General features: G+C 38.5%; 1 protein-coding gene across 3 annotated transcripts; it reads left to right on the forward strand.

Annotated features, from left to right (window-relative positions):
- Positions 1–148: 148 nt before the first annotated feature.
- On the forward strand, positions 149–9,664 carry LOC106897067 (chromosome unknown open reading frame, human C14orf79). Of its 3 annotated transcripts, none has more exons than XM_014957447.1 (6): positions 149–357; positions 774–1,459; positions 3,376–3,524; positions 6,134–6,263; positions 7,147–7,260; positions 8,869–9,664. In XM_014957447.1, exons 2-6 carry the CDS (start codon positions 998–1,000, stop codon positions 9,034–9,036), a joined length of 1,023 nt encoding a protein of 340 aa, XP_014812933.1. In that variant the 5' UTR covers positions 149–357; positions 774–997; the 3' UTR covers positions 9,037–9,664. The 3 variants fall into 3 exon arrangements, with proteins under 3 accessions (XP_014812933.1, XP_014812934.1, XP_014812932.1); XM_014957448.1 differs by lacking the exon at positions 149–357 and adding an exon at positions 8,555–8,697 and having other exon boundaries at positions 738–1,459; positions 9,012–9,664; XM_014957446.1 differs by lacking the exon at positions 149–357 and having other exon boundaries at positions 738–1,459.
- The last annotated feature ends 1,223 nt before the right edge of the window (positions 9,665–10,887 follow it).

Below are 10,887 nucleotides of genomic sequence, written 5' to 3' on the forward strand. Positions count from 1 at the left end.
GGGGTGGCCCGGGGGTGGGGGGGGGTCCAGCTGTTCCCGCGGTCTGTGCCACCTTAGAAGTGAACTTGGGGAAAAAAACCCCAAGATTTGATCATTCTGTTAAGCCTGGAAAATACCTCGTAGCGGCCGGGCTTTCAGAGGTGGTTTTTGTCCAGCTCCTACCCCCCCACCTCCCCTAAAACTGCTCGTCGGTCGGAATAATGCTTGAGGAGATGTAATTAGTCTAAAATGATGAGTGCGGTATGGCCTGTGTAACTTAGGGATGCCAAACTGAATTTATTAAATCTGCCTTAATTGCTCAAATAGTTGGATTCGCGATTTTTTTCACAGGATTAAACAGCCCGTTCCCATATTGCTGTGAGTCCCCTTCAGTAATCTTTTGGACAGGGGAAGGCCGTGCAAACAAAAAGAGCACTGTTTGCACGAGAAGGATGAAATAAATAGTTATAGGAAATACTTATAAAGTGTTGGATATTGTTTATAATTAGTTCGGTTCATTTCCTGTATACTCAATCAGTACTCAATATCCAACGACTTCTGTTAAGTGTTTTCTGAATACTGTTTGCTAATGTAATGGCTTTCTGGGGGTGTGGGTGGGTAGTTAAGTGTAAAATCTTAAATAATCTTGCATTCTGCGATTTTCAGTTGCATAATACTGGAATGTGTTTATTTTAACATGAACATTCTTTCTCCTGCCTTATCAGCTATCTTTCTTTATTCCCACTCAGCAGCCCTTATCGCAGAAGTATTTATTTATAATTCTTTCTTTGCAGGCTGGTATCCTACACAGAAAGTGTGACTAAATAACGTGCACGTGCTGATTACTGGAGGAGAGGCTGAAGGACATCCCGTTTTGATTTAGCAGGGGTGTTATTCTTTGGGGTGAAATGAAGAATTTGATTCTTTTTTGGAAATGCTCAGCTCTCTAATGCAACTGAACTTCAGTAGCCTTTTTTTTTTTGTGGTACAGATTTAAACAAATGATTTTTTCTTAAAAATGCAGAACCTGTCACTCGTAGAAAGTTGTACTAATACAGACCCACCACACCAGATGTCTTCAGAAGACCTAGCCGTTGAAGCTGGTGGTGTGTCTCTCAGTGAAAGCCACTGTAACTTGAACGAAACAACAAATAACGAAGGAATTATTAATCTTGAACTAATGCAGCAAAGCATCCCTGTAGTGAATAGCAAAGGGAAAAGTTGTGGGGGGTTTTCTGAGGGTGGTTATAGTAGCTCAGAACCCAGCAGTTCCTGGGGTGATTTTGAAGGCTTCAGGGAGCCCTTAGACAAGTCAGAGAGATTTGGTCATAATCTTGAAGTTTTGGTGAAGCCAACAAAGACTTCGAGAGTCGATACGGACTTAAGCAGAGGATATTGCAGTGCTTCTGCTGGTCACCTCTCTTCTGAGCCATCTCTGCCCAGTGGGACACAGGAGGCTTGTTGTAGCTCTCTAAATGAGGTATGTGTTAATCGTAAACCAAAGAGTGGAAATGTTTGTATTACTGCTTCCTACACCTCAGGATTTGTATCTGAATGTCTTCTCTACGGAGGATAACGCTGCACAGGGTGAGAAACTGTCAAGCTGCTTTGCAGCTAACTCAAGTGGTGCAAAAGCAACTTCCTTACAGTGTTTGACAAATACTTAAGTTATCCTGCTGGAGAGCTTTAAAGAATGTAATGTGCTGCTTTGCTTCTAGACACTAGGAATAAGTAAGCACGTAGAAATGATGAACCTTGCCCTGAAGCACACGCAACTTAAAAGCTAGATGAGAATGAGCACGGGAAACAAAAAATCAGGAAGGTGGGTGACAAAAAAAAGAGTGGGAAAAAAACTCTGTGAGCTGCCTGCAAGCTTATTGAAAAATGATAACTTTTGTTATTTAATATATACTGCCTTCATAATCCAATTTCCTGGTATTTTAGACTGATTTTGAGTGGGAGTTAAGTTTGTTATTTAATATATACTTCATAATCCAATTTCCCAGTATTTTAGACTGATTTTGAGTGGGAGTTAATGATAGGGAAAAAAAAAAGTAATTTAATAGAATTCATTTTCTATCATAGGATGTTACATTCTCTCATAATATGTCAGAACTGAATAAATATCTGAATAAATACTAAGTTATATAATGTTTCCTTATCAGCACCCAAAAAAAAGGTTCAGTTTAAGGGTTATACTTTGTTGCAATTAATGTTTCAGTGTTTACCAAACACACATCACCAAAGCGAAACAAAGTAACAAAAGTAAAATAAGAATGTACAAACACAAAACAAAATGCCCTCCTCCTTAGTATTTTTATCCTAGACTAAAACATTTGAAAAAAGAGAGTAATCAACTAGAACTTCCCTTGAGCTAATCAGTAGCAGTAATAGCTTACTCCTTTTAATCTGTTAGATGAGTTTTAGTAGGTGTGGGGAAGGGAGGGTTTTCTGGAGGCAGGTTTTCTTGCCCTTGGCTGGGAAACTTTACCTGTTGCAGAGGTGTTGCTGGGGAAAGCAAAAAGATATAAGTGAGTAAATTCTTCCAGCACTGAGACAGTGGAGACCACAAGATACCTGGTTATTGATATGCATAAACAGAGAATTTAAATTGTTTGGAATGCTGGAAATTGGGGACAAGAAGTCTTATGTTGAAAAAAGTGAGTAGGTAATGCCTGGAGCGGAAATACAACATAGCAGATTGTTTGGTTTCTTTCCAAAAGCAGTAGATCTTAATCTCACTGAAGCTTTTATTTTTGCATTTATTAAAGACAAAAGAAAATGTCCCAGTACAAGCTATATGAGTTAACCTCACCTAGAGTTTCAATTTGTCTGTTCTTGTCTCGGGTGCTTAAAGAGTGGGTGTCAGGAGGATGGGGCCAGTCCTTTTTCAGCGATGCCCAGGGACAGGACAAGAGGAAATGGGCACAAACTTGAACATAAGAAGTTCCATCTAAGCATGAGGAGGAACGTCTTTACTTTGAGGGTGGCAGAGCCTGCCCAGGGACAAGGTGGAGTCTCCTTCCCTGGAGACATTCAAAACCCCCCTGGACATGTTCCTGTGCAACCTGCTCTGGGTGGACCTGCTCTGGCAGGGGGGTTGGACTGGATGATCTCCACAGGTCCCTTCCAACCCCATATCAAGTTAGAGGCTAAGATTCAGCAGAAACCCTTGGAGTCTTGCTCCTCCTTTTCTAATTCTAGGTAAATACTGAAAACACTGAAATATGGAGTCAGTCTAATATTAATACAAATTTTAAAATAATTTTTTATATATAGTCAATTTTTATAGTCAATAATATTTCTAGAAACATTGTAATCTTTGAACTAGGTCCTTCGTGAACTGTGGGGATGGCCTGTATTAACATATGTGATAAAACTCTGTTTTTTTTCTAGGCAAACCACAGCTATGAGGATATATTTAAGCTGGGCTTTCCAGAAGTCTTTGTGTCACAGTCCAGAGAGAGCATAAGAAGCTTGGATCAAGTACTTGATACAAATAATGAAGACATTGGGATTTCTGAACTTACAAAGAATCAACTTTGGTAATGAGTTTAAATCAACAGGTTTTTTTATTTAAAAAAAAAAAGTCCCTCAGCAATTACAGTGTTTATTTCATAATTTAAAAAACAGTGGTACTTGCCAGGTGTAAGTTAAATCTTTTTAATCACCATGCTTTTTCAGCATATAGATCTTATCAATTTTGATGAACTGTGGGGGTGGCTTGTATTAACATATGTGATAAAACTCTGTTCTTTTTCTAGGCAAACCACAGCTATGAGGATATATTTAAGTTGGGCTTTCCAGAAGTCTTTGTGTCACAGTCCAGAGAGAGCATAAGAAGCTTAGGTGAACTGTGGGGATGGCCTGTATTAACATATGTGATAAAACTCTGTTTTTTTTCTAGGCAAACCACAGCTATGAGGATATATTTAAGTTGGGCTTTCCAGAAGTCTTTGTGTCACAGTCCAGAGAGAGCATAAGAAGCTTAGATCAAGTACTTGATACGAATAATGAAGATGTTGGGATTCCTGAACTTACAAAGAATCAACTTTGGTAATGAGTTTAGATAACAGGTTTTTTATTTAAAAAAAGTTCCTCAGCAATTACAGTGTTTATTTCATAATTTAAAAAACAGTGGTACTTGCCAGGTGTAAGTTAAATCTTTTTAATCACTATGCTCTTTCAGCATATAGATCTTATCAATTTTGTATTGTATTGTTAAAGAAAGTGGATTGTCTTTTAGCCATTGGAAAAAAGGAAGGGATTATGTCAAAATTGCAAATTTCTGCTGAGGGTTTTTCCTGCTGTTGGTGTGCTTCTTCCGACTAAGCCTCTGGAATGCCAGAACACCCAACAGGTAGCCTGTTCTTCCTGTTTGCTTGTCTTTACAACACGTTTAATCAACAGGTTTTTTTATTTAAAAAAAAAAAGTCCCTCAGCAATTACAGTGTTTATTTCATAATTTAAAAAACAGTGGTACTTGCCAGGTGTAAGTTAAATCTTTTTAATCACCATGCTTTTTCAGCATATAGATCTTATCAATTTTGTATTGTATTGTTAAAGAAAGTGGATTGTCTTTTAGCCACTGGAGAAAAGGAAGGGAATATGTCAAAATTACAAATTCCTGCTGAGGGTTTTTCCTGCTGCTGGTGTGCTTCTTCTGACTAAGCCTCTGGAATGCCAGAACACCCAACAGGTAGCCTGTTCTTCCTGTTTGCTTGTCTTTACAACACGTTTAACTTCTTTCTTCATCATCCGAGGGAGCGTTGTTGCTGCTTCTACTGAACAAGCCACTCGCTTTTTTTTTTTCCTCCCTCCCCAGTGTTCCCAGGTGTGATTCAGAATCTGGTGCATCTGGCTTCTTTCCTGGGGTTATATTAGTAGCAATTAGTAGCATTAATTTAGCTTTGTCTTAAGACAGCTGGAACGCTTTTAGATTGGTTACAGGATTTTGAAGCTTCTGAGCAGTATTGTGGTTATATTTTTGCATACATCTGAGGCTTTGCAACAGGTAGCCTGTTCTTCCTGTTTGCTTGTCTTTACAACACGTTTAACTTCTTTCTTCATCATCCGAGGGAGCGTTGTTGCTGCTTCTACTGAACAAGCCACTCGCTTTTTTTTTTCCTTCCTCACCAGTGTTCCCAGGTGTGATTCAGAATGTGGTGCATCTGGCTTCTTTCCTGGGGTTATATTAGTAGCAATTAGTAGCATTAATTTAGCTTTCTCTTAAGACAGCTGTAACTCTTTTAGATTGGTTACATGATTTTGAAGCTTCTGAGCAGTATTGTAGTTATATTTTTGCATACATCTGAGGCTTTGCATCTAGAAAGAATCTGGGTCAGACCACAGTTTGGAAATGCCATAAGAGAATCACAAGAAATATAGTTAAAAGGTTTAATGTGGGCATCGTTTCGGCAAGTTCCTTGTATATGCATTATATTTTAATCAGCCTCATAATTGTGGAGAAATACGATATATATGTAAAAGGCACTGCAATATTCTAGCAGAGTACCAGCTGTAGACAAAGAAGCCCTGACCTACTGTGGTGAATAACTGAGATCAATGATAACTGCATCCTGTACAAAACAAAAAGCAACCGGATTTACACAGGATGAATGCAACGTAAGAACCCAAAGTACTACGTAGAGGGAACTCTTAATTCTCCCTCTTTCAGCAGCGTGTGCTTGTTTTGTAGTACCTGGGTGCCCAGAGCAGACCCAGGTCACCCACTGGAGCAGCAGATGGCTGCAGCAGATAGGAGGGACCGATAGGAAGGAGAAAGGTTTGAGAGACAGAAAATACAAAGTGCAGAATGAACAGGGTTGAACTCTACCCACATTTCACAGAAGCAATTGAATAATGCAAGTTGCTGGTGTATAACACTCTCTGAAACATGCTTTTAATGCACTTATCATCATCTGAGAAACCCAAACATACAGTTACATTGACTTACTGTTTCCGTTAATTGTCACGCAAGCTTATTAGTACATTGAGTTAATAGTTTAAACAAATGTGGAATGAGTTTTAAGATGTTTCTTTTTAGATCAAGGCAGGCTAGTACATGACTGTATGTAGTGAAAATAACGCAGTTTTATACATTCAATGGAAACTTTGTACACCCTATAACCTCAAACTGTGTTTTCTTTCCTAGCATTGATTCTGGAAACATATGGAGAACGCTTAGAGACTTTGATAATACCCCCAGCTTAAGACATCCCTGGAGTAAATCACATTGCCAAGAAAACCTCATGAGTGTTCTTGGAATAGATGCAAATCAAAAGGTAATCAAACAACGGTTTGCTGGTGTGCCAGCATAAACACTTGGTTATGCATCTGATTTTCTGTAAGGTCCACCTGCCGATGCACGAGGAACTAGATCTGTGTGAGTCGGAAGTTTTTTTACAGAGAGGCTTTTAAAATGATAGTTTAGTGTTTTCTCATTATTATGTGCAAATAACTCTGAAATTGCGCGGAATTGAATTTTGATCATCTTTACATTGAAGTCTCCACTATATAGCTCTTTACTGCATTAGGTGGTACATTCAGCCTTAGTGTAGGTGTAGAATTAGCTTTAGATGTGTGTACATTAAAATTGTTTTCTTTTTTTTGCTTAGAGTATGAGCAAAATATTAGCCTCTAATATCTTTCCTTTAAATGAAAAATCATATTTGAATCAAAGAAGCTGTTAAAGTAATTACTGGATGTTTTTACTGCATACAAACTGAAAGTGTGTTCCACTTCCCTTTTCCTGAGATTATTCTATCTGGTTTTGCAAGGCTTGAGGGAGAGGAGTATGTTTTAAATTGAATCAAGACAAATCAACAGCACTGAAAGATCTCAAAAAGAAACATCTTATCTTAATCTTCTCAAAACCAGAGATTAAACAATCAGGGATGGTTTAGTGTTCAACCTGGTTATTTAGTTGGGATGAATTAGCCACGAGTAGTTTTCAGAAGTGACTGTTTCAATTGATAATATGATTGGTGAATCATGGGGGGGTATTGTTTTCAATTTTGATTTTATGGACATATTTGACCTTTCATGCAAGTTATATACAACAGTGCTGAAGGGATAGGACCTATTCTGAACTTGAAAGTCACTTCTATAGAACTGTTATAGGTTATATCCTTTGATATAAAGAAAATGTAAATTATGTTTTATTAGGACTTTTCAGAGAGCCAGGATGACATTTTTGAGGAATCAAATGTTAAAGATAATGAGGACTTCAGATTTGATGGATTTAGTATTAATGATTGCAAAGCACTGATCCAGACCAAGGTAAGGATTGCTCTGAAACTACTTCAGAGAATCACGGTGTATTTTCCATGTTGCTCTGTGCTGTAGCCAGCTGTTCTAGTGTATGCCCTAATGCCATTGTTGGTCCTGATACACTTGTTTGGATGTGGAGTTGATTTTTCCTCTGTGAAACCCAACTGACAGCTTTAGGAAAAGTACAATATAACATACCAAAAGCAAAAATAGAGGGGATACTGAAATACAAGGTTATTCATTACTGGATTATAACCTGGATTATAGGCCAAGTTACTTATTCGTTGAGAGAGAGCAGCAATAGATAAAATCTAGTCAGGGTGCTCTGATGACAAAGGAAAATCAGCGTGTTCTGTAAAAGGATCAACACCTCGATCACTGATGATTGTAACTCACTCCTAAAATATGCTAAGGGAGACATTAGGAGCAAAGCTGGTAGAGAAAAACCTGCCTTCAAACTTGCATTTCAGATACTCAGAATGATTTAGATTTGGTTTGTTTGCTTGAGAAGAAAACAGAAGCTGCTTAAGGTGGTGGATGCCCCATCCCTGGAGGTGTCCAAGGCCAGGCTGGATGGGGCTTTGAGCACCCTGGTCTAGAGGGAGGTGTCCCTGCCCATGGCAGGGGGGTTGGAACTGATGATCTTTAAGGTCCCTTCCAACCCAAACCATACTATGATTCTATGCTATAATTACAAGGATTTGAGAATGTTACTATTTTTAAGCTGTGTTATAAAACATACAGAGAAATGAAATTGAAATACTTCGGTTTTAGAGCAGTTTTGTCTTTGGTCAAACAAACCTTACTAATATCCGTTTCTTTCTTGCTAAAGCAATGCAAGTTGAAAGGAAAATTCTATGATTCTCACTGTTTAAAAAAAAAAAATCAATCAAGTTTTGTTTTCAACAAAGTATTTTGGGTGAATATTCTTAACCCAAGGTCCCTTCCTCAGCAGAGAAGAAACTTGAGCAGCTGCTGTTGCTGTGGAGATGCATAGTTTGAGGCACACATTCATTGGTGTGTTTAATTCTATTTATTGCACTGGACAATTATGATGTATACTGTTCTGGGAACCTTGTACATAAAAGTTGTTAGACTGGAGAATTCAGTAAGAAAACCAAAAGAAACTGTCCAGCTTATTCCTTCATAATTCAGTTCTGTTTTCTTCAATGAGCACATGAGGGTTGGATCACAGTAGCTGATAGATATTTGGAAATCTATGTAAAAATTAGATTGAAATATGCTAACTGATTAACTTACTGTAGGATGGAGAGAAATAAACTTAGTTTTTTTTTTCACTCAGCTTTCTGCATCACCGGATTCCAGGCCTGGTCATCTTTTTACCTGCAACCTCCTTTTAAAAACCACATCATCAAATGGAAATATGCAATATATAACAATCCCAAGGAAGAAGCACATTTTCACTACCCACAATTTAAAAATGAAATTTTTCAGTAGCGATGTTTTGGCTCATTTTCTTCAATGAGCACATAAGGGTCGGATCACAGTAGCTGATACATATTTGGAAATCTATGTAAAAATTAAATTGAAATATGCTAAGTGATTAAGTTACTGTAGGATGGAAAGAAATTAACTTAGTTTTTCTTTTTCACTCAGCTTTCTGCATCGCCGGATTCCAGACCTGGTCATCTTTTCACCTGTAACCTCCTTTTAAAAACCACATCGTCAAATGGAAATATGCAATATATAACAATCCCAAGGAAGAAGCACATTTTCACTACCCACAATTTAAAAATGAAATTTTTCAGTAGCGATGTTTTTTGAACCAAATGCACTTTTAAATCTTTTTTTCTTTTTTTTTTAACTGAATGCAGTTGACCTTCATTTTGTTACTGGCTTGGTACTATAGACTACATACGTTCTTTAGGAAGGAGAAATATTACTGTATATGAAGTACTTAAAGCCACATTATTAGGAGGTATTTACCGGATTTAATTGTGAAGTCAAAGGTATAATTTTGTCCTGCTAAATTTTGCTGCAGAGTCATGTCTCTCACAGTAAATCCAGCTGCAATCACACCATAAAGATACTCTGGTAGAGTACTCTCCTGAACTACTGGCCTTTCAGGCCTTAATGCCTCTTGGATCACAAACCTTGTTTTCCTGCCAAAATCTAAACACGCCTCAGGTGTGTTGTAAAGTGTGCCTTGTCACAACCTCTCCTCCTGTTCGGTCCGGTTTAGATCAGTTGACATCTGTTACTTTGCCACCACTGAACAGAATGAGAGGAGCCTTCTACATCTGGTGGCTTTCACCAGGCTTTAGGAAAATAAGACTGGTTTAGCTCCTGTCTGATAAAGCCTCCTGTGGAACGATGGGTAGAGTCAGTGACAGGTTCTGTTCTGGCGTTGGTTTCTAATTAAAATAAATCACCTTTTTGAAGCTGACTGTAACAGGACTTCTTGGATTCATTCAGCCACCAAACCCTTATGCCACACATCACCATGCTTGTTAAAGCTCAGCAATGGTGTAGTTCAGGACTTGCATTGCACAAGTCGTAAATTGCTGCCCTTTTGAAATTTTATTGTAACTATTAACTCTGTTGCCCATCTTCCTGCATGCTTGAGTGCCAGAGGGGATGCAGCACTCGGGGCTTCCTTGCCAACTGCAACAGCTTTGGTAAGAACTTTTACGCAAGTTATTAAAATATTTCCTGCTTTGGCCATTCAGAATATGAGAATTTTATATGGCTTTTAATTTTAAAGAGTTGCTAAGCACTGCAACTGACATCTTATATGTTAAAAGTAGGGAACAAACTTGGATATTCCCAAACTAAGTCAGTTAATTATAGCAGCCCTATTCTGTTCTTCAAATTAGGAATCCTACAAAGCACTGGCAGACTCCAACCCTTAATCTAGTAAACTGTTCAGCAGTGAAATTACAATTGCTGGAATAGCTTATAACTTTAGCAATGTTTATGATACCTCAGTGCTATTTGCATAGGATGAACTGTATATTGCTTATTCCTTACATACGAGATGCAAAAGGGGAAAAAAACCTGTTTTGTCATGTTCTTATAAAGCTCCGAGCAGGAAGGTTCCCAAACTAAGTCAGTTAATTATAGCAGCCCTATTCTGTTCTTCAAATTAGGAATCCTACAAAGCACTGGCAGACTCCAACCCTTAATCTAGTAAACTGTTCAGCAGTGAAATTACAATTGCTGGAATAGCTTATAACTTTAGCAATGTTTATGATACCTCAGTGCTATTTGCATAGGATGAACTGTATATTGCTTATTCCTTACATATGAGATGCAAAAGGGAAAAAAACTGTTTTGCCATGTTCTTATAAAGCTCCGAGCAGGAAGGTGCCTAGGGGCCAAAGTAAGGACAACTCAAACAGGATCAGGCCAGCCACAGACTTAAATATATACTCTGTTACTCTGCAGAAGTCCCCTCCACACAATACATTTCAATAAAACTGCGTATTTTCAGAAGTAATCTGAAAAGAAGCCTCATCGCTCCCCTTTGCCGAGCTGGTCAGGCAGAAACCTAAGCAAAGAATTGCCGCTACCCGGAGGCGGCGCAGGGGCGAGTTACCAAGGGGCAGCTGGCCAGAACCGACGGCCCAGCGCCCCTCGTCCCACAGCAGCGCTCCTTTTCACGGAGAGACGGCC

Source organism: Calidris pugnax, unplaced genomic scaffold (genome assembly GCF_001431845.1).
Source record: "Calidris pugnax isolate Ruff unplaced genomic scaffold, ASM143184v1 scaffold211, whole genome shotgun sequence".
Lineage (NCBI taxonomy): Eukaryota > Metazoa > Chordata > Aves > Charadriiformes > Scolopacidae > Calidris > Calidris pugnax.

Coding starts and splice junctions, on each gene's coding strand:
- LOC106897067 (XM_014957447.1), top strand. CDS start 998: ATGCAGAACCTGTCACTCGTAGAAAGTTGTACTAATACAGACCCACCA. Junction 6,264..7,146: donor GAATAGATGCAAATCAAAAG/GTAATCAAACAA, acceptor ATGTTTTATTAG/GACTTTTCAGAGAGCCAGGA. Junction 7,261..8,868: donor AAGCACTGATCCAGACCAAG/GTAAGGATTGCT, acceptor TTTTTCACTCAG/CTTTCTGCATCGCCGGATTC.